The sequence below is a fragment of the Chionomys nivalis genome, chromosome 8 (genome assembly GCF_950005125.1).
Source record: "Chionomys nivalis chromosome 8, mChiNiv1.1, whole genome shotgun sequence".
Classification (NCBI taxonomy): Eukaryota; Metazoa; Chordata; class Mammalia; order Rodentia; family Cricetidae; genus Chionomys; species Chionomys nivalis.
The window spans coordinates 96554127-96578051 of record NC_080093.1 but is presented as its reverse complement, the minus strand read 5'-3'; the positions used below and the strand labels follow the sequence as shown (position 1 = coordinate 96578051).

Genomic DNA, 23925 nt, shown 5'->3' with positions numbered 1-23925 from the left:
TGGACAACTCCTGTTAGAGTCTGACATGACTTGGTCCTTCAGATCAGGTTTGCTCAGAAGTCACTCAGTAACACTTCCTTTTCCTGTCATGTTTAAAATTGCGGCCTCGGTCCTAGGGACTCCTCACATATTGTTGGTTTCTCAATAGCACCTATACCATGTTATATACTTAGATTTTAATTAAAAAATCTTATGTTTCCTTCCCAACTAGATTATAAAAACAAGAATCTTTGTTCTTATTCACTGCTGTATTTCTTATCAAGCTTATATCAGAAACCTTGCATGGAAGAAGAAAGTCAGGAGCTGGAGAAATGGCTCAGTGGTTAATCATATTTGCTGCTTTTCTAGAGGACTAGAACTAAATTTCCAGCACCCATATCAAGAACTCACAATCACTTGTAATTCCAGCTCTAGGGATATAACACCTTCTTGTGCCCTCTGAGAGCATCATCATGTATATACACATAATCACACACACATACATACAAATTTAAAAACTAAAAAAAGCAAGTCTAGGGCAGTAATGCTTAAACTGAATACCACGTCTCTCTGGGAACTTAAACTTTTAGTTTTCTAAGCTTCAAGTTAGAGCTAAAGGCTCTTGAATACCATGTCAAAGATTTCGCATATCATTCCCCAGGCCTTTATTATACTCGTCTATCCTATGTCAAAAAAAAAAACTATAAATTTCATCAATTGGGAGGCTGAAATAGAAGGACTACTTCAAGTTTCATACCAGTCTGGGTTACCCTGTCCTAAAAACATGTATATCAAAGTATAGTCATATTTTTATATTCTTTTGTTTGTTTGTTCAAGATGGGCTCACTGTGCAGCTCAGGCTGGTCTTGAACTCAAAATTCTCAGGGTTCTTCCTGAGGACTGGTGTGGGGGTCCTTCTGTCTGTGTGTTGCTTTTATTGGTTTATGAATAAAGAACTGGCTTGGACTATAGCATGGGAGGAGGAAGGCAGAGTCAGGGAGATGCCATGGAGCCACTGCTGGAGATAGATGTGCTGAAACTTTGCTGGAAGGCCACGACCTCGTGGTGATATACAGATTAATAGAAATGGATTAAATTAAGATGTAAGAGTTAGCCAGTAAGAAGTTAGAGCTAATGGACCATGCAGTGATTTAATTAATTCAGTTTCTGTGTGTTATTTCGAGTCTAAGCTAGCCGGGCGACCAGGAACCAGCAAGTGGCCCTCCTCCAACAGAATGGGATTATAAATTTGCCAGCATAACTATAGCTAGTGTCTGTGGCCCAGGTTAGCTTCAAATTTACTTTGTAATAGATATTGACCTTGAATTACTAATCCTGTCTCTACCTCCTGAGTGCTGGAATAACAACATGCCATCACACTTGTAGGACAGACTTTTTCTGGAGAGACATGGTACATCTATTCATCCCAGATGAGGAACTCATTACAGACCGAATTAGCGATTTGCAGGCCTGGAAAGATGGCTCAGCGGTTGAGAGCACTGAATGCTCTTCCATGGACCCAGGTTCAAATCCCAGTGCCCGCATGACAGCTAACAACTGTTTGTTACTCAAACATCTGACACCTTCACACAGATGTACACAAAGGAAAAAACACCAATGTACACAAAATAAAACAGGGAAAAAAGATTAGTGATTTGCATCAGAAGTGAAGTCGGTAATCAGAGTTTATTGGTATTACTTAGAGTATAGGTGAGGAGGTACCGACAGAAGTGGGAGAGTCAGAGACAGTTGTATACTAAAAAGCCCACCTCCGTACCAGTGACAGTCCGGGACAACTATGTCTGTGGACTTCTTTGCACAACGTGCAGGAACCTCTAAGAGATGCCTTTCTGCAGCTTGGTCAGTCATTCTCCTCTCTCACCAGTTGTTTACTGCTCTGAAACTCTTGAGAGAGCTCTTGTGAATTTTGCAAATTCTTACTTTCCCAAACAAGTGAAGTTTGTTTACTCCCATAGTCCCATGAACCTCCCTCCTCTTCCCTTCAGTTTGTAAGGTACTACTGTATAACATATACCCAGTTTATATGGTGCCCACGGCTTCCTGCATGTTAGAACTCTACCAGCTGAGTCGTATTCCCACCCTACCACCTTTCGTTTTCAGTGCAGCCAATCCTATGGATGTGTCATCTCAGTGCGACTTTTTAATATTTCTTTATTTTATTTATTTATTATGCATACAGTATTCTGCCTGCAGGCCAGAAGAGGGCACCAGATCTTATCACAGATGGTTGTGAGCTACCATATGGTTGCTGGTAATTGAACTTAAAACCTCTGGAAGTTCTCTTGACTACTGAGCCAACTCTCCAGCTCCTCAGTGTGATTTTGCTTTGCATCTTTTCATACTTAACTCCAGTTTCTGGAGATCCAATGTCTTCTGACCTCTGCAGGCACCAGGCATGCAGACAAACATTCATACATATAAATACATTTAAAAATTAGGATATGAGGCCCGGCTGTGGTGACGCACGCCTTTAATCCCAGCACTCGGGAGGCAGAGGCAGTCGGATCTCTGTGAGTTCGAGACCAGCCTGGTCTACAAGAGCTAGTTCCAGGACAGGCTCCAAAGCCACAGAGAAACCCTGTCTCGAAAAACCAAAATAAATAAGTAAATAAATAAAAATAAAATAATAAAATAAAATAAAAATTAGGATATGAAAAAATTTTAACTATTGAGCTATATACATTTTTTACACATTCTAAATGCAAATCTTGTATTAGATCTGCAATTTGAAAGCCAGGTATGGTGGTACATACCTGTTATTCTAACACTTGGGTTGTAGAGGCTGGAAGATCAAAAGGTCAAGGTTATTCTGCACAGGCTCTTTGAGACTGGCAAGCCTGGAATACCTGAGACCCTGTTTCAAAGAAAAAGGCAATTTCATCCTGTAACTTGTCTGGTTTTTTTTCTTGATGTGTCCTTGTTTTGTTCATAGTACAGAGATTGAACCTGGGGCATCAAGCAAGGCAGGCAAGTATTCTGTCTACCACTGAGCCATATCCCCAGCCTTCTATTTTACTTTCTGAGATTTGGTCTCTCATTAAATTGCTAGAACTGGCAATGAATGAATTTGCACTGTAGTCCAGACTGACTTGTGACCCTACTCACTCCCTGGTAGATGAAACTATAGTCCTGCGCCATAAGGCCTGACTGTCATGTTGTTCTGAACACAGGGTCATATTGTATATGTAGCCCAGGCTAGCCTGGGACTCGAGATTCTCTTGCCTCAGTTTCTTGGGTTACTTGGGATTGCAGGATTTTGCCACCACACTGGCTGGTGGTTCCTCTGGGAAAAATAATAATAATAATAACAATAATAACAAAATTAAACTGTTTACTTAAGTCCACTTCAGTCCCCCTCCTACCTTTTTTTGCTATCATAGCATATCTGGAAGATTATTGTCAATCAAAGATTATGGAGGTGCATTCCCCATCTTCCTTCCTCTGCTTCTAAGGGATGTATATTTTTAACTCTTAAATCTTTGATCCTTTTGGGCGCTAGTCTAAATTCTACCTTCTGCTTGCTTTGTGGTCTTGCATAGTTCATTTGCTCTTTCTCAGACTAATTTTTTATCTGTGAAATAGAATCAGTTCATTTAGCTAAATGGGGTTACTTCAAACTCTTGAATTCATTATTTGTAGTTTATAAAGTGATACAGTGGAAAACATTTAGATATATAAGGAACCTTTCAAGTATAGTAGAATGCTACTTTTGTAAAATATATCCATAAAAAAATATTTTTTGAGGCTGGAGAGATGGCTCAGAGGTTAAGAGCACTGACTGCTCTTCCAGAGGTCCTGAGTTCAATTCCCAGCAACCACATGGTGGCTCACAGCCATCTATAATGAGATCTGGTGCCCTCTTCTGGCATGCAAGCATACATGGAAGGAATGTTGTATACATAATAAATAAATCTTTTAAAAAAATTCTGAGTAAAATACTATTCTGAATAAATGTCAACATTTAATTACTAAATAAAAGTAAAACCCTCTTATTATCTCAGGCTGCGTTTCAGAGCTTACTAGCCAGCACAGCTGTAAGATTGTCCCTTCCTCCCTCTTTCAGTGCAGAGTTGGGAAAGGGATATGTGATACACAAACTCAAATCCAAAGTCTTTTGCTTGCTAAGCAAATGTTCTGCCTTTTAGTACATCCGTAGCTGATACATTGGGGCTGGAGAGATGGCTTCGTAGTTAGGAGCACTCACTGCTCTTTCAGAGGACCCACATCCAGCAGCTCACAATTATAGTTCTAGTTCCAGGGGATTCTATGCCCTCTGACCTCTGTGATCACCCACACTCACTCACATGGTGCACACATTATATTGGATTAGACTGCTTTAGACTGTCCGTCTTTTTTTTTTTTTTTCAAGACAGGGTTTCTCTGTAGCTTTGGAGCCTGTCCTGGAACTAGTTTTTGTAGACCACGCTGGCTTTGAACTCACAGACATCCGCCTGCCTCTGCCTCCCGAGTGCTGGGATTAAAGGCGTGCGCCACCACTAGACTGTCCATCTTTAAAAAGATGAAGATTCAAAATATGTACATTTGATCCGTTTTATGATTACTATGTTTTTCCTCAGTAGTTCTTCTAATCTCATCTGAAATAACAATAATACCAGTTAGCTGACTAACTTTAAGAAAGAACTGTATATATAGATTCTGAATCTATAAAGAAAATCCTTACAACAACAAAAAATAGGTGCGTTATTGTCAGGAGCTGGGAGTAAGACGGGGATTGACCAAAAAGACTGTTGACCAAAGAGTTGAAAGTGATAAAAGTCTTTACATCTTGATTATAGACTTGATGTTATTTGTATGATTGAATACGTTTTTTAGGCTCAGAACTATATTCCTAAAAAGAGTAAATTTTTCCGGGTGGTGGCGCACGCCTTTAATCCAACACTTGGGAGGCAGAGGCAGGCGGATCTGAGAGTTCAAGGCCAGCCTGGTCTACAGAGTTCCAGGACAGCCAGTGCTGTTACACATAGAAATTCTGTCTCTCAAAATCAAAACAAACAAACAAAAACTTTTTTATAATATTCTTTTTCATTCTGAGACTAGAGGGATTGAGACTCAGAATGGCTAGGACACTTGCCTGTGGTTTTCTTTGATAGATGGTAGTTGTAGAACCTGAATTGTCCTGACAGTATAACTTGTGAACTGTTGCTGAAATCATGAGCAGTATACAGATTCTATTGCAAAGGATAATCACTCACAAGCTAAGAACTCTGATTTTAGCAGTTCCCATGAAGTGGTTATAATAGTCTTATTTTGTTTGTTTGTTTACTTTTGAGACAGAATCTTACCGTGTATCCCGGCTGGGCCTTGAACTCAGCAATCCTTCCTTAGCTTTTTCACTGTGGGATTACAGCTTTGTATCACCATACCTGGTTTATTCCAGATAGTAGACCCTGGCAGATGTCTTCTGTCGGTTACGGTTGGGACTGAATTCATGTTGTTATGTCCATGCCGTGGTCTCCTGTGTCTGTCTGTGACTCTCATTTTGGAGCAGCAGGAGCTCTGTTTCACAGCTGATGAGTTTCTTTGATTATGAAAACATTCCATATTTTGTCCAATCAGCAGCAAAGAACGTATTCTCTGTAGAAGAATGTGCAGATGTTTGTAGGGCCAGTTGTGTTTTAGTCTATTTCATGCTGCTATAACAGATTAGATAATTTATAACAATAAGAAATTTGTGTGCTCACGGGTATGGAGGTGGGAAATTCAACTGCAAGGTGCAGGTGTCTAGCAAGGGTCTTCTTGCTGTGCCGTTCCGTGGTAGAAGAGCAGAAAGAACAGAACCAGAGGTTAGAAGAAAGAGTACAAGAAACCACATTTATCTTCTCCCAGTATAACAGATTAATCCGTTCATAAGAGCAGATCCCTCGTGCTGTCTTAAATATTGCACCTCTTACTATTGTTACGGGGGCCATTAGGTTTCTTACACATGCCTCTTAGTGGATACTATATTCAAGCCACGGCAGCATTTTAATAGTCTTACTTGACACTGACTTGTTAGGGAGAGAACTGGCTAAGGAGGAGAAGGTCTGAGTTGGGGAAAATGTTCAAGCAGTCGTCTCTGTTGTCACACATTGTTTACATCTGTTTATTACTTCACAGTTAGCAGGTAAGTTTAGCCTCAGAGTTAATTCTCAGTTCTGGTTGTGAAAATAGTTTTTGCTAAATTGAGCTGAAAATACACATACTTTCTTTTAACATATATCCTCAAGTTGTAGCTTTAATTTGTAGATGGGTGTATTGACCCTGTTAATCCTGGCATTGTTTGCCAGGGCTTTGCGTTGGGTAAATTTATGAAAGTTTTAGATTATGAAATTTACCAGTGTTATTTCCTGTTTGTTTATCTGATGGTCCTAGTGTCCTATCCTTGAGAACTCCTTATCTCTCATTCCAGAACCCTGGACAGAATTAATTAGTCACTGTTGTCATCAAGCCAGATGTTCACTGCCTGCCTTCAGCATCTAACTTGTTCCCTCTCCTGGGGTGAAACAGAAGTCAATGACCTAAAAAATTGCCCATCTATCATGTAAATCTAGTTAGGAGAGAATTGTTTGATGTTTATGGAGTGTGAGTAATATTTCTGGAGACACGTATTCAAGCATGTGTCAGCTCATGTGTAAGATATGGCTCTCTAAAGAAGATGGGACAAATTGGTTAATAGAGCATAATAACAGGTTTTCCATTAATCAGAATGGAAAATGTCCTTCATTGAGGGCATTAAGAGCTCTTGTGCCGGTGATAGTTATTGCACACTAATTTCCAAGATTATTTATTTCCCTTTAATAAATTTGGCAAGAAGTCTTGGCTATGTTTCTTTTTTTGCATTAGGATGTCCAGTGGCATCAAATTTACCCTTTGGAGACCATTAAGATGGTTCAGTAGGCAGAGATGCTTGTGGCCAGATCTCTGGGCACACATAATGGAAGAAGAAATCCTTCTGCAGGTTGTCCTCTGACCTTCACACAATGCTGTAGCTGAGCACACAAATAGATGTAATAAAAATTCCTCCGTTTTTCCTTTAAGGCTGTTAGTAGCTTTTATCTTATCTTCTACAGGCAAGAGGGGGATAGACCAAACAGTTGCTGTTCCTTCCTTCTAGCAGGCTAAGTGCTCACTACCAGATACTCAGACTCCCTTGCTAAACGGAAAAAGTATGACATTTTCCAACTTGTGAGGTAGCGTCATTAGAACCAGCCCGCAGTGGTGGCACACACCTTTGATCAGCGCTCGGGAGGCAGGGGCAGGCTGATCCACAACTACCTAGAGAAACCTTGTCTTGAAGAGAGAGAACATCAGAGGTTAGCTAATCCATCTGTTATTAGAATGTTGAAGTCAAAGAGGAAAAGTGATTTGGCCAATGCCACCCAGTGCCTTAAGAACTTTCTATGGGATACTGGGACTAATATTAAAGTGACTGAAGTGGCTGAGTTGACAGTGAACAAGTTATATCACTCCTCTGCTCTGTCATCCCCATCTGTAAAATGGGAAAAGTATTATACTCTGTTTAGCCTTTTTTTCCCTATACCATGCTGCTTCTCTTCGAGCATAGCTGAAGACTTTAGAGGAGAAGATGATGTCAGAGGCAATGAGCAATCAATAATCAATGCTGTTTTATTTGTCTTTTGTTGTAGGATCCTCAGTCTTCCACAATGAACCCTGTTTACAGCCCCGTGCAACCTGGGGCTCCTTATGGCAACCCTAAGAACATGGCCTATACTGGTAAGTGGTATAATAATGGATTATTGGTTTTCAATTATTCTTTGATAGTTTCTTATATTTATTTAGTGAATTTAGCTGGTGTTACTCCCATGATTCTTTTTTTTTCTTTTCCTTTATTCTTTTTCACCCCTTCTTCCATGAATGACTCTAACTTGCTGAGTGGCTTACAATTTACTCCCGAGTTCCCAAAGCCCTGGCAAAGCTTGAGAAGCTGGAAAAGTTGTGTTTAATTAGGGTCCCATAGTGATGAAAGTAGAGGTGACAGACAGAGTTTCACTATGTAGTTCTTAGCTCTGGCTACCTTGGAACCTATTATGTAGACCAGCTTGGCTTGGAACTCACAGAGATCTACCAGCCTCTGCTTCCTGAGTGCTGGGATTAAAGGGTTGTGCCAACATGCCCACCAGCAGAAGTGACTCTCTGGTTAAAGGTTATTGAATTATTAGCAAAAGGGAAGTTAACACTTACTCAGCACCTGCCATGTTTCTGGCCTATGGTTGGTACCTTTAGTGTATTATTTCACCTTTATTTAAAATTAATTTTGCATGTGTGTGTGTGTGTGTGTGTGTACGCATGCATTTATATGTGTGTTCCATACTCTGATACAGTCATTGAAGACAGAGGACAACTTTTTGGAGTTGGTTCTCTCCTTCTACTTTGTGGGTTCTGGGGAATAAAACTCAGGTCCATCAGGCTTTGTAACGAGTTCCTTTAACTGCTGAGCCATCTCTCTGGGCCCTCACTTTCATTGTAAAGTAAATAATATACAATGTAGCTCATTATCACCATTTCACAGATGAGAAAATCACAAGCATAGTGGACACCACAAATTCAAAATTAGTTAATTGAACACAAGTAGCTGATTTGAAGACTGATCTTTATAAAAACTCTTACATTCCAGTGTGGCTTTTTTTTTTCTTCAAGTTTTTATATATGTTGCTCTTTTGTTTGGAATGCTATTATTCTCTGACTATCTTGCCTTATTCCTCAAGAAATTTACCTTGAAGCCAAGGTTAAACTTGTATCCTGCTACATTACTGAAAGTGTTTATGAGTTGTAGAAGTTTCTTGATAGAATTTTTGGGATCATTTATGTAAACTATCATATCATCAGCAAACAGTGAGAGTTTGACTTCTTTTCCAATTTGTATCTTCTTGATCTTTTTTTTGTGTGTCTTATTGCTCTAGCTAGGACCTCAAGAACTATATTGAGCCGGGTGGTGGTGGCGCATGCCTTTAATCCCAGCACTTGGGAGGCAGAGGCAGGCGGATCTCTGTGAGTTCGAGACCAGTCTGGTCTACAAAAGCTAGTTCCAGGACAGGCTCCAAAACCACAGAGAAACCCTGTCTCGAAAAACAAAAACAAAACAAAACAAAAAAAAAAAAAAAGAACTATATTGAATAGATATGGAGAGAGTGGACAACCTTGTCTTGTTCCTGATTTCAGTGGAATCACTGGGAGTTTCTCTTCATTTAGTTTGATATTGGCTGTTGGCTTGCTGTATATTGCCTTTATTATTTATTTATTTATTTATTTATTTATTTATTTATTAAAGATTTCTGCCTTCTCCCCGCCACCACCTCCCATTTCCCTCCCCCTCCCCCATCAAGTCCCCCTCCCTCATCATCCATAAGAGTAATCCGGGTTCCCTGCCCTGTGGGAAGTCCAAGGACCACCCACCTCCATCCAGGTCTAGTAAGGTGAGCATCCAAACTGCCTAGGCTCCCACAAAGCCAGTACGTGCAGTAGGATCAAAAACCCATTGCCATTGTTCTTGAGTTCTCAGTAGTCCTCATTGTCCGTTATGTTCAGCAATTCCGGTTTTATCCCATGCTTTTTCAGACCCAGGCCAGCTGGCCTTGGTGAGTTTCCGATAGAACATGCCCATTGTCTCAGTGTGTGGGGGCACCCCGCGCGGTCCTGAGTTCCTTGCTCGTGCTCTGTCTCCTGCTCTTGATTTGGACCTTGAGATTTCAGTCCGGTGCTCCAATGTGGGTCTTTGTCTCTGTCTCCTATCATCGCCTAAATGTTTTTCTTTGGGTTCACCTTCTTAATTAGCTTCTTGTATATTGCCTTTATTATGTTTAGGTATGTTCCTTGTATCCCTGCTCTCTCCAAGATCTTTATCATGAAGGGATGTTGTATTTTGTCAAAAACTTTTTCGGCATCTAATGAGATAATCATGTGGTTTTTACTTTTCAATTTGATTATATGGTGAATTACGTTGACAGATTTTCGTATGTTGAACTATCCCTGCATCTGTGGGATGAAGCTGACTTGATCATGGTGGGTGATGGTTTTGATGTATTCTTGGATTCGATTTGCCAGTATTTTATTGAGTATTTTTGCATCAATGTTCGTGAGTGAGATTGGTCTGTAATTCTTTCTTAGTAATGTCTTTCTGTGGTTTGGGTATCAGGGTAATTATAGCCTCATGAAAAGAGTTTGGCAATGTTCCTTCTGTTTCTATTGTGTGGAATAATTTGAGGGTATTGGTATTAGTTCTTCTTTGAAAGTCTTATAGAATTCTGAGCTGAAACCATCTGGTCCTAGGCTTTTTTTGATTGGGAGACTTTTGATGACGATTTCTATTTCTTCAGCAGCTATACGTCTGTTTAATTTGCTTATCTGGTCTAGATTTAATTTTGGTAAGTGATATTTATCCAGAAAATTGTCCATTTCCTTTAAGTTTTCCAATTTTGTGTAGTATAGCTTTTCGAAATATGACCCAATGATTCTCTGTATTTCCTCTGTGTCTGTTGTTGTATCCCCCTTTTCATTTCTGAAATTGTTAATTTAGATATTCTCTCTCTGCCTTTTGGTTAGTTTGGATAAAGGTTTGTCTATTTTGTTGATTTTTCTCAAAGAACCAACTCTTTGTCTCCTTGATTCTTTGTTTGTTTTCTATGTTTCTATTGTGTTGATTGCAGCTCTCAATTTGATTATTTCTTGCCATCTAGTTCTCTTAGGTGAGTTTGCTTCTTTTTGTTCTAAAGTTTTCAAATGTTCTGATAATTCACTAAGTGTGGGATTTTTCCAGCTTCTTTATGTAGACATTTAGTGCTATGAACTTGCCTCTTAACACTGCATTCATTGTGTCCCATAAATTTGGACATGTTGTGTGGTCATTTTCATTGAATTTTAGGAAGTCTTTTTTGTTTGTTTCTTTGTTTTTCGAGACAGGGTTTCTCTGTAGCTTTGGAGCTTGTCCTGGAACTAGCTCTTATAGACCCAGGCTGGCCTCGAATTCACAGAGATCTGCCTGCCTCTGCCTCCCAAGTGCTGGGATTAAAGGTGTGCGCCACCACTGCCCGGCCGAATTTTAGGAAGTCTTTAATTTCTCCCTTTATTTCTTCCTTGACCCAGGTGAGCATTGTTTAATTTCCATGTGTTTGTGGGTTTTCTAGAATTAGTATTGCTGTTGACTTCTAGTTTTAAACCATGGTGATTTGATAAGATACATGAGGCTATTCCAGTTTTTTTTGTATTTATTGAGGTTTGTTTTATTACCGATTATGTGGTCAATTTTTTAAAGGTTCCATGAGGTGCTGAGAAGAAGGTATATTCTTTATGTTAGGATGGAATATTCTATAGATGTTCGTTAAGTCCATTTGAGTCATAACATCTGTTAGTTCCCTTATTTCTGAGTTCATTTTTTGTCTGACTGACCTGTCCAGTGGTGAGAGTGGAGTGTTGAAGTCTCCCACTATTAGTATGTGGGGTTTAATGTATGATTTAAGCTTTAGAAGTGTTTCTTTGGGGGCTAGAGAGATGACTCCGTGGTTAAGAGCACTGACTGCTCTTCCAGAGGACCTGAGTTCAATTCCCAGTACCCACATGGTGGCTTACAACCACCATGAGATCTGATGCCTTCTTCTGGCCTACAGGCATATGTGCAGACAGAACACTGTATACAAAAATAAATCTAAAAAAAAAAAAGGCTTTACAAAAAGTGTTTCTTTGACTTATGAGGGTGCCCTTGAATTTGGAGCATAGATGTTCAGTATTGAAATTTCTTCTTGATGGATTTTTCCTGTGACTAATATGAAATAACCTTCTTTGTCTCTTTTGATTGATTTTAGTTTGAAGTCTATTTTCTTTGATATTAGGAGAGCTACAACCACTTGTTTTTAGGACCATTTAATTGGAATATTTTTTAATGTCTGTCTTTGAGGTTGAGATGTGTTTCTTGTATGCAGAAGAAGGATGGATTCTGTTTTTGTATCCAATCTGTTAGCCTGTGCCTTTTTATAGGTAAATTGAGTCTATTTATATTAAGGGATGTTAATGACCAGTGATTGCTATCTTCTGTTAATTTAGTTTTCATTGTTGATGGTGTTAATTTGTGTGTTTTTCCTTTCTTTGGGATTTACTGCTATGAAACCGTCAATTGTCTGTGTTTTTGTTGATGTAGCCAACTTCCATAGGTTGGAATTTTCTTCTAGTATCTAGGGTTTGTGGCTAGTTATTGGTTAGATCTTATTTTTTCATGGACTATCTTGTTTTGTCCTTCTATGGTGATTGAAAGCTTTGCTGGGTATAGTAGGCTGGGCTGGCATCTGTGGTCTCTTAATGTCTGCATAATGCTTGACCATGACCTTCTGGCTTTCATTGTCTCCAATGAGAGGTCAGGTGTAATTCTGATAAGTCTACCTTTATATGTTACTTGGCCTTTTTCCTTTGCAGCTCTTAATATTCTTTCTTTACTCTGTATGTTTAGTGTTTTGATTGTTATGTGGCAAGTGGATTTTTTTTTTTTTTTTTTTTGGATCCAGCCTATTTGGTGTTCTGTTAGCTACTTGTATCTTTGTAGGCGTATCTTTCTTCAGGTTGGGAAAGTTTCTTCTATGATTTTGGTAAATATATTTTCTGCGCTTTTGAGTTGAACTTTTCCTTCTTCAATATCTATTGTTCTTAGATTTGGCCTTTTCAGGTGTCCCATATTTTCTGGATATTTTGGGTTAAGCTTTTGTTAGATTTAATGTTTTCTTTAACTTATGAACCTATTTCCTCTATTGTATCTTCAGCACTTGAGATTCTCTCTTCCGTCTCTTGTATTTTGCTGTTCATGCATGAGTTTGTGGTTCCTGGTCATTTTCTCATGATTTCTGTTTCTATAATTCCCTCAGCTTGTGTTTTCTTTATTGTCTCTATTTCTGTTTTCAAGTCTTGAATATTTTCTTTCATAGGTTTGATTTTTTTTTTCTTGGTTTTCTTTAAGGGATTTGCTGATGTCTTCCAATTCTTTGTCTTTTTCTCCATTTCTTTGAGGGAATTTCTCATTTCCTCTTTAAGAGTTTCAGACATTTTCCTGAAGTTATTTTTTAGGTCATTTTCTTCTGCTTCATCCATATTTGGTTGTTCAGGTCTTGCTGTTGTAGGGTCTTTAGGTTTTACTGGTGTTGTGTTGCTCTTTGTGGTGTTGCGTGTGTTCACCTTTTCTACTCATCTTTTCTACTCAGGCTTACCCCTCAGAGGTCCCAGACTCACGTTTGGACCCACAGAGGTTCCAGGTTCCTGCCTATTCCCTTTGATGTCCCAGACCAACTCCGGGGACCCACAGAGGTCCTGGCTCATGCCTAGTTCCTGGGAGGTCCTAGACTCTCGCCCAGACCCTTACCAGTCTCTGGCTCTGGCTCACTCACTCAGGGGTTACTCCCCTTTACCTGTTCCTGTGGAGTTCGCTGTCTCCTGTCTGCTCTGGACCAGGTTGCTGGTTCAATCCTGGTCAGCCAGTGGCCCTGGACTGGATTGGCTCCCACCCCCCACCCCGTGGAGCTTTCTTCCTCAGGCCCAATCGGGCCTAGATAACTGTTGTAGAATTTGTTCCCTCAGTCCTGCTCCAGCCCAAGGTAGAGATCATTGCCTTAGGCTTACTTTGGCCTAGGTTACCGGCTTTATGGGCTTTTTCCTGTTTCTGTAAATCGTGGTCTGGATCCACTCCTGCAGAGGTCCTGGATTGGAGCTGGTCCTGCAAAGGCTCAGGTCTGCTGCCTCAGAGGTCCCAGGTTCACCTGGGTCTGCAGAGCTTCCAGGTCCGTGCCTTTGATGTCCCAGACCAGTGCCCAGACCCACAGAGAACCTAGCTCAGGCACACTCCCTCAGAGGTCCCAGGTTCACCTGGGTCTGCAGAGCTTCCAGGTTCGTGCCTTTGATGTCCCAGACCAGTGCCCAGACCCACAGAGGTCCTGGCTCAGGCCTCCTCCTTCTGAGGTCCCAGACTCACCTGGCCCCGCAGAGATCTTTGGTTCCTCTCATTTTTGATTCTTAAGGATTTAATTTTCTTTCTTAAGTATCTGCTTTGCCTGAGAATAAGATGCTCGTTATACTTTATCCAACTTGTATAGGTTTTGTCCAGGAAACACATTTTCAAGTTATCATTCCTTGTATTGGCTGGAAATGAAGGATCAAAGTGAGATGAGTTGCTCAATAGAGTATATTAAATATTTATTACTGATGATAGTAATGACTGTCAATTGCCATTTTGCAAGTACATGCTAGGTAACATGTGTATTATTTATAATTAACGATTTTAAATTTCATAGTACTTTTCAGATAAAGAAATTATGACAGTTTAATTTAGGCCATGTGATTTAAAGTAATTTATATCTTCTCTAAAGGATACATAAAGATTTTAACTCGATTTTTTTTTACAAGTTGTTAGTACGTGTTCATTTTTGTTGTAAGCAAGCACGTGTACATCTTAAAGATGTACACTTTCATAGCAGCCAGTGACAAGTGTCTTAGGTTTCTATTGCTTTGATAAAACATCATGACCAAGGGCAACTTGGGGAAGAAAGGGTTTATTTCAGCTTAAAACTCTCAGATCACAATCCATGCTGTTGTTGAAATTTACCTAACTTACTGTATTTTTTTAATTTGTCAACCCAGGCTACCAAAGACAGGCAGTAAGTCCAGCAGACACTTGAATACCTTTCTCCTAGGTTTACCTTAATGGTGGACTCTTGATAGGATTTTCTTCCCCAGAAGCTTCAGAAAAGGTTTGTTGATACAATTTTGGAATGTAGCTGATGATGTGGGATTCCCCTCTGTTTGCTGTATGTTTGATTACCATTGGTTAATAAAGAAGCTCCCTTGGCCTATAGCAGGGCAGAATATAGCCAGCCTGGAAGAGATACAGAGAGAGAGTAGGCAGAGTCAGGGAGACACCATGTAGCTGCTGAGGGAGACAGACACCAGAACCTTTAGCCACAGCCTTTTGCCGATACACAGATTAATGGAAATGGGTTAATTCAAGATATAAGAGCTAGCTAGAAATATGCCTGAGTCATTTGCCAAACAGTGTAGTAATTAATATAGTTTCTGTGTGATTCTTTGGGCCTGGGTGGCCAGGAAACGAATGATCAGTCTTCTTCTACAGCTAAGATTTGTACATACTTTCCTTTCCTTTTAAAAAAAAAAAAAAGATTTTTTTATTTTTATGATGGGCATGAATGTTTTGCCTACATGCTTGTATATGCACTGCATGTTTGCTTGGTGCCCTCGGAATCTCTTTTCTGGCATTAGATACCCTAGAACTGGGGCTACGGAAGGTTGTAAGTTGCCATATGGGAGCTGGAAACTGAACCCTGGTCTTCTGTGAGAGCAGTGAGTGCTCTTACTTACTGCCGGCCACCTCCTTAGCCTTCTCTCCGTCTCTCTCTTTTGTGTTTTGCTTGTTTGTTTGTTTGTTTTTGAGACAGGGTTTCTCTATATAGTCCTGGCTGGCCTAGAACTTACTGTGTAGACCAGGCTGACAGTGAACTAATAGTGATCCACCTGTCTCTGCCCCCTGAGTGCTGGTTTTAAAGGCATGCACCACAACTACCTGGCTCTTTCTCTTCTTAAAAATATTGGGATGGTATAAGCATCCAAGTATCACTCAGATGTCTGGTGTGTGTTCTGGACAGAGGAAGGTGTCTAGAATGTCAACAGGAATTGAAAATATAGAGATAGATGAAAGTCCAAGCAATGTTTACTTTTTCAGAGGATTTGTTTTTATTTATGTATATATTTATGTTTCTATATATGCTACATGTGTGCAGGTGCTGGAGGAGATCAGAAGGCATCAGATACCCTGGGATTGGAGTTAAAGGCAGTTATGAGTCATTTAACATGGCTTCTGGGAACCAGCCTCCAGTCCTCTGCAAAAATAATAGCAAGCACTCTTAACTGCTCTATTAACATCTCTCCAGACTTATTTTATTTAATTTGTGTGTATTGGGGGGAACAGATACGTATATGTCTGTGTGTACTGATGCTCGCGTGTCATAGCATATATACGGGAGGCCGAGGACGATGTCATTGTCACCGTCTACTTCTACCACTGCACTGTGTATGGCGGGCTTGCTGGTCTGTAAGGTTCTAGGGATTCTCTGTCTCTGCATCCTATCTTACTATAAGACTTTTAAGATTACAGACAAACTACTGTGCCCAGCTTTTACATGGTATTTTAGTGGCTTTCTTATTGCTCTGATAAAACACCATGAACAAGACAACTTATAAAATAATTAATTTGAGACTTAAGGTTTTAGAGGCTTGGAGTTCATGACCATGGTGGTGGAACCATGGTGGTGGGCACCATGGTGGCAGGAAGGCATGGTGCTGGAGCTTGCATCTTTTTTTTTTTAAATATTTATTTATTTATTATGTATATAATATTCTGTCTGTGTGTATGCCTGAAGGCCAGAAGAGGGCACCAGACCTCTTTACAGATGGTTGTGAGCCACCATGTGGTTGCTGGGAATTGAACTCAGGACCTTTGGAAGAGCAGGCAATGCTCTTAACCACTGAGCCATCTCTCCGGCCCTGGAGCTTGCATCTTGATACACAACCATGAGACAGAGAGCTAACTGGGAATGGCTCGGGCTTTTGAAACCTCAAAGTTTATCCCCAGCGACACATCTCCTCCAATAAGATCACATCTCCTAACCCTTCTCAAATAGCTCTTCCAGTTAAGGACCAAGCATTCAAATCTATGAGCCTGTAGAGGTGTTCTCATTCACACCACACACAAGTGACGGGGGCCAGACTCGGTCCTCACACTTGCATGACAAGTTTTTACCCACTGGAGTATTTCCTAGGTCCACAGAATTTTTACTCAGGCTAGGATGTATATGGCTTTCTTTTCAGGATATGTATGCTACAGTGGACCATAGGCACATTCAGGGAAGTTGTGGTATAAGAGAAATTTTTAAGAAAAAGAAAAACTTCACATAAACTGTTTTGAAGAAAAGACCATTGATTACAGAGGCTGATATGAGCTCGTTGGTGAGAGCCATCTCAGTTGCTAGGTAAGTCCTTGTGCAACTTGCTTATTTGGTCTTGAACAGCTTTTTGCAGTAAATCCTGTAATAGGCATATGTGCAGGGATTTCTTAAGATATACCCTGTAGAGACTTGGGAGGTACAGACTCCGTCATGGCCTCTGATTCCGTTTCACTAGGTTTTATGTAAGTGACTCCATTCTGATACTCGCAACTTCCAGAATCCAAACTCCACTACCGATAGGCTGTGGCCTGCATGAATCTTAGTTCTCTCTGCTATAAAACGAGATAATGACCTAAACCAAAGGTTGGTTTATTGTCCCCGGCTAAGATGTAAACTGCAGCAGTGACTATTCCTTTGTAGAGAAAGGAGATTAGAATGTAGAGATGGTGGCTTAGAGCTGAGCAGTGACTGCATGGCTCAGTGTGCAGATCTCTAGTGCTGCAAGAGAAAAACCAAACCTGACCACTATGTCATAGCATCTGATGCGTTTTTACACTTGTACCTCAATATATATCCTCAAGAAAAGCATAATAAAAGCTTTGGAATGCTTTCTTCTTAAGAAGGCAAAGAGGGGGCTGGAGAGATGGCTCAGTGGTTAAGAGCACTGCCTGCTCTTCCAAAGGTTCTGAGTTCAATTCCCAGCAACCACATGGTGGCTCACAACCATCTGTAATGAGATCTGGTGCCCTCTTCTGGCCTGCAGGCATACACACAGACAGAACACTGAGACTACTGTATACTAAATAAATAAATAAAATCTTTAAATTAAAAAAAAAAAAACTAGCCATCAGTTAAAAAGAAAAGAAGGCAAAGAGTAGTGAATGTAAGTGCCAGCCATCAACTTGCTGTATGGGCCCCAAACACATTTAGAAAATAATTATGAGATTATAAGAACATATAAAGTATTTAAACTAATTTACCACTGTATGAAGGAAAAGATGGAGAATTTGTGATCTGTAAAAGTGATTTGTGTTAGAGCTGGGTCTGATACCTAACTCTTCACTCTGGCCTGTGTATTCATTGTCTCTCCACCACGAGGAAATAATTAAGATTTCTTCTTCCTTTTCTCATATTCTGTCCTGGGTACTTCCCACTCCTCTACTGCCTGGAACCAAATGTAGTACTCTGAATTTTCTGGTTTCAAACTGTAGCAAACAATATGTCTAATTGCTACAAATACTTAAGCTTAGTGTTATTAGCACATACCTATAATTTCAGCATTCTGGAGATAGAGGCAGCAAGGCTTGGGGGGTTCAAGGCCAGTTCCAGCTACAATAAATCAATATCCTCCCCAAACAAACAAAACTGAAAAAACGTGTTGTCTGAGGTTTCTGTCCCACCTGGTCCTGCAGTCAGTCATTCAATCCCAAAAAATCACAGAGGTCTTCATCAATTATAAACTGATTGGTCCAGTATCTCAGGCTCTTCTTATTAACTAATTCTTATAACTTATATTAGCCCATAATTTTTGTCTGTGTTAGCCATGTGACTTGGTACATTTTTTGGCAAGGCAGTCACATCTTGCTTCTTCTGCGGCTGGGTCACAACTGTAGACTGAAACTTCCCTCTTCCCAGAATTCTCGTTGCTCTGCCTCTACTTCCTGCCTGGTTGCCATCGCCCTGCCTATACTTCCTGCCTGGCTACTGGCCAATCAGCATTTTATTAAAAATAATACAAGTAACAGGATGAAAGACTGTTGTCCCTCAGCACTAACATAGCCCCCACAGGGGGGAATCCAAACCCACAGTTGGATACTCCTAACTCCCCATTCCTTCTTTTCCTTCCTCCTTGTTTTTCACTAACAGGTTAGCCAGGACTATATTGTAATCCTGTCTCAAACAAGCAAAAAAGATGTATCAGCTTGTCAACTGAAGACCTCAATAATTAATAAAGTTGACAGCCTACAGATAAAGTGAATGATCTGATACATCCGTATGGCTAAGAAATAGTCTCTTCCATTGACCAGCTCCTGTCTAATTCTCTGTGTGTCTGTCTGTCTGTCTGTCTGTCTGTCTGTCTGTCTCTGTCTCTGATCACTTTGTAGAGCTTTTAAGATGATGACAGCGGTACTTCATATTTGTGTCAGCATTGGTTGTCCTCAGTTGCATTCTACCCTACTGTTTTGAGACAAGCTCTTTAATTGAACATGGATCTCACTGGGTCAGCCAATCCCAGGAATCTTCTTGTCTCCACCTCCCCAGAATTAGCATACCGGCTACAGCCTCACGTGGGTTCCAAACTCAGGTCCTTCTGCTCACAGAGTAAGCACTTTACTGTCATTTCCCCAGCCTGCTGCTTTGTTCTTTGCACAGAACTTCCCCAAGGTTTTCTCATTCAATATTTAAAACAGCTTTAAAGAGATAACTTTTATTTTCTGAGTAAAACAACTGGTAATCAGCGTCAAGGTCATACTGTACAGCAGAACCCAAACTAACCACAGTTTTTGTTTTTGTAATTACAAAATAAATGCTTTTATTGCTCTGGAGTTCGTGGCTGTGTCCTTGGACACCACAGTGATTAGCAGCTCAGATGAGCCAAGAAATCAAATTCCTGAAATTGCTAACTAACACTCCTTTGATGTGGAGACCGGTTTCCTCTGTTCAGAGAAGGCCTCCTTGGGTCTCTTAACTTTTTCAACTTCACTGAAGAACCTCATGGAATGAGCTGGTCTTGCTGTAGTTATGGCTATTCTCATTATTATTAAACCTAATGGACTGATTGTTGACCTTATCTTAATTTGATCATTCTGTGTCATTGATAGCCTCAATGCTCCTTTCCTCCCCTTTTTTACTTTTTCCACTTTTCTTCCTTTGTTTGGAAGGGATAGTGTAATGATTGTTGTGTCTCTTTAAGAGACAAGCCATGCCCATCCGCTGAGGCAGACTGATCTTCAGCTTCCCACCTGAGCTCTGCTTTTCTGTCTTCCTCTCTGTGAGGCAGCTTCGCTTCTGCCTCTCTCTCCCTCTTCTCCCCTTCCCCCTCCTCCCCCCTCTGTTCCCCCCCTCCTTCTCTCCCTCCCTCCCCCCTCCCCACACCTCACTCTGCCTGTCGTGCCTATCCATGTCTCTTGCCTGCCCCGCCAAGTGTCTCCCTGCCTGGGACCAGCCACCGCTCCAGGACAGGCAGCCGGACAGGCAGCCATCTCTGCCTGGGACTGGCTGCTCTCAGGGCCTGCTGCGTGCTGCCACATGGCCGCTACCACCGCTTGGGGACCTGCAGCATTTCTGCTACCTGCTGCCGCCGGAGATCCTACAGCGTTTTTAATAAATCCATAACAGAAAGGATAGTTTCATTTCAGGCTAGCTTCAAACTTGAACTTCTTTCTGGTCCTTCTGCCTCCACTTCCCAGGATTACAAGCAAAAGTCACCTTGTCTGCTTTATACAGTGTTGAGAGTCAAACCAAGGACTACCAACTGAGCTACATCCTCAGCTCCCTCCTCACTTCTTCTTTTTTTAATTTAAATATAAAAAAAAGATATATTTGTTGTGGTCTGGCACGTGTCAGAGTACACGTGTATGTCAGACGGCAGTTCGCAGGAACTGGTTTCGTCCTTCCCAGGATTGAACTCAGGTCATCAGGGTTGACGGCAAGTGCCTTTACCCATTGAGCCATCTGATGAACCTTTTCCCACCTTCCTCCTTAAAGCAAGCCTCCCCTGCTTTTATTGAGTCTACTACAAAATTTCTGTTTATTTTTGTTTTCTTTTACTTCTTTAGCTGTTCCTGAGTCTCCTCTCAGGGTTTTCTTCTGTTCACCCATTGAAAGTTGGTGCTGCCCAAGGGCTCAGTTGCTACCTAGAAGCTGATTTATAGTGTGGCAAACACTTTCTCTAAGCTTCAGATTAGTTTATTCTAGCTTTCTTTCATAGATCTCCATTATTGTCTCATACATTGCTTAGATTTATGTTTAAAACTGAGCATATTAGCTGGGTGGTAGTGGCACGCATGCATGCACGCGCAAACACCCACACCACATACAATAGCAGGCAATAAAGATTGGAAAGATGGCTCAGCAGTAAGGACTGTTATACAGAGAAACCCTGTCTTGAACACCCCCCCATCAAATACTGATACCATTTATCATTGCTGTGATTCATTATTACAGTAATAACTACCATTCCTAAGTATCATTAGGGTGGCAAGGCACTTTGTAAACATTGTTTCCATTGGCAGTTTTTTAGGTAAGAGCTATTATTTTTCATGTGTTTACTTAGTTACTTACTCATGATGGACCAGGCCACACCTGAATTCCAGACTCTTTCTCCCTATGTTTTTATCTTTAACATTGTTTCTCAGTCAGTAGAACCCATCCTTAGGAGAGATGTCACATGTACTCTGTAGCAGATCCTCCTCTACTCCCTTAAGCTGTAGAGCTCCCCCCCCCCAGCCCCCTTTTCTCTTCCATTCAAGACAGGGTTTCTCTGTGCAACAGCCCTGGCTGTCCTGAAACTCCCTCTGTAGACCAGGCTGACCTCGAACTCACAGAGATTCGCCTGCCTCTGCCTCCCAAGTGCTGGATTAAAGATGTGCACTGCCACCTGGTTTAGAACCCTTTCTTATGAAAAAGATCACATGTCTTTTTCATAAAAGACTTTGCAGAAACTTCTTTCCAAAATTGTATTGTACTTAGATATGGCTAAAATAAACTGCCTGGTGTCAGACTCTAGAAGTTTGAGTCAACACCACTACTGAGTTGTGTTAAACCAGATTTCCTTCTTTCCTCACATAGGTTACTCTACCAGTCCTGGTGTTTGCAGACACACACACACACACCACACACACACCACACACACACACACACACACACACACACAGAAACCTTTTGTTCTTTGAGAAACAGTTTCACTATGTAGCCTAAATGCTAAATTTATAGGCTTGCACAACCAAACCCAGCATAAGTATACTTTTTAAAAAAATCATAGGAAAACATACACAGTGCAAAATTCCCTGTTTTACTCATTTTTGAGAGAAGGGGGAGGGAGAAAAAGAGAGTCGGAGAGTCTGTGCGTGCGTATGTGTGTATGTGAAGAGGCCGGAAGTCGCCCTTAGGTGTCCTGTTTCAGGAGCCATCAACCTTGCTTTTTGAGGTAGTAACTCACCTACTAGGAACTAGCCAAAGGCCACACCGGCTATCCGCCTGTCTCTGCTTCCTTAGCAATGGAATTGCAAGCTTGCACCTTCAAATCCAACTTTTTTTTTTAACATAGGTTTTAGGACCACACTCAAGCGCTTTATTGACCTAGCTGTCTCCTGAGTCCATCTTAGCTCTTTTCAAGTATACGATTCAGTGGCGTTAAGCACATTCACAGTTGTTTGACCACTTCCTTTATTTCCCGAAGTTTTTTCATCATCCTGATCATATATTATGCATCTCTTAGGAAACCCTTCACTCCAGTCAGCGTCTGGTGACCTTAGTGCACTTTCAGTTTCTGTGGATTTGCCGATTTTAGTTCATTCACGTTAGCTCACCCATTTGTCCGTCCGTTTATCTGTTTCCTTAGATGCCCTGAGAAGTCCTGTAGCCTGGTCTCTTGATGGTGGAGACTCGCAGTTAAAATACGTAATTCTCCATATAGAAGGCAGCGTTCTTTCTAGCATGTGTGCATGCTCTAGCTAGCTTCCTGTCGAGCAGACACTAGCTAGAGTCCTTTAGACACGGGAACCTGTGTGGAGGAAGTTTCCCAACCAGACTGGCCTGTGGAAGCCCGTGATGTGTTTTCTTGGTCGATGATTGATGTGGGAGGGTCCAGTTCATTGTGGGCAGTGCCACCTCTGTTCCGGTGATCCTGGTGCTATAAGAAAACAGGCTAAGCAAAATATGAGACAAAGTAAGCTGCAGTCCTCCATGACCTCTGCATCAGTTTCTGTCCTGACTCCTCTAGGTGATTGACATGTTAAGCTGTAAGATGAAATATAAATCCTTTCCTCTCCAAGTTTTAATCATTTAAGTACAAGAAAAATGAAGAGCTTAGCCCCTTCACAGAGCCAGCAAGTATTTAAAATGGGGTACTCCGTGTCGTTAGCCATCAATGCTCAGTGAATTTAGGTTGATTAAAGACTAAGTGACTAAGTGATAGAATTGCTAATAATGAAGCCTTTTCAGAGTCTGCAGTAGATACTTTGTCTAGAGGCCCTCTGTAAAGCTTATTTTACAGTAGTGTGTCTGTCTGTTCTAGTACTGGAGGTTAGTGCTTGCACAGGCTGAAGCCCCAAGCAAGGTCAGAAAAAAAGTAAAAGATGAAGTGTAAACTCTAAGTAAACAGACAAAACTGTCCAGTGCATTTATACCCCGCATTTTTGCCAGCTGCTCTAGGTTTACCTTAAGAACTAACACCATGGAGGCTGGAGAGATGGCTCAGCGGTTAACAGGACTGACTCTTTTTCCAGAGGTCCTGAGTTCAATTCCCAGCAACCACATGGTGGCTCACAACTATCTACAATGAGATCTGGTGCCCTCTTCAGGGGTGCAGGTACACATGCAGGCAGAGTATTGTATTCATAATAAATAAATTAATTAATTAAAAAAAGAAAGAACTAACACCACAACTCTTCGGCCAGGCGGTGGTAGCTTTTAATACCAGCCTTTAATACACGCCTTTAATACCAGCACTCAAGATTCAAAGGCAATCTCTGTGAGTTCAAGGCCAGTCTGCTCTACAAGAGCTAGTTCCAGGACAGGCTCCAAAGCTTGAAACTGTCTTGAAAAACAAAAACAAAAGAAAAAAAAAAAAAAGATTAGTACCACACCTCCAAGGGCACCATGAAAAGAATCTCAGAATTATCTAGTTTATATCTGCATTCCTGTCTCCAGTCTATACTCCATTCACATAATTTTCTCTTTTTTATCCTTGTATTCATCATTTCTGATCATTTATAGTGAGCAGAGATAAACTGTGGGAAACACAGTTTTGTTTACTTGG

The 23925-nt window shown here is 40.9% G+C and overlaps 1 protein-coding gene across 2 annotated transcripts in view; it reads left to right on the top strand.

Moving 5' to 3' along the window:
* Window positions 1-23925, top strand: part of Fam168a (family with sequence similarity 168 member A) — a 138588-nt gene that overhangs the window by 63537 nt on the left and 51126 nt on the right. For both annotated transcript variants that reach the window (XM_057777775.1, XM_057777774.1), the window contains exon 2: window positions 7647-7734. In XM_057777775.1, the coding sequence (XP_057633758.1) occupies window positions 7665-7734 (70 nt within the window). In that variant the 5' untranslated portion in view covers window positions 7647-7664. The remainder of the gene's footprint in view (window positions 1-7646; window positions 7735-23925) is intronic.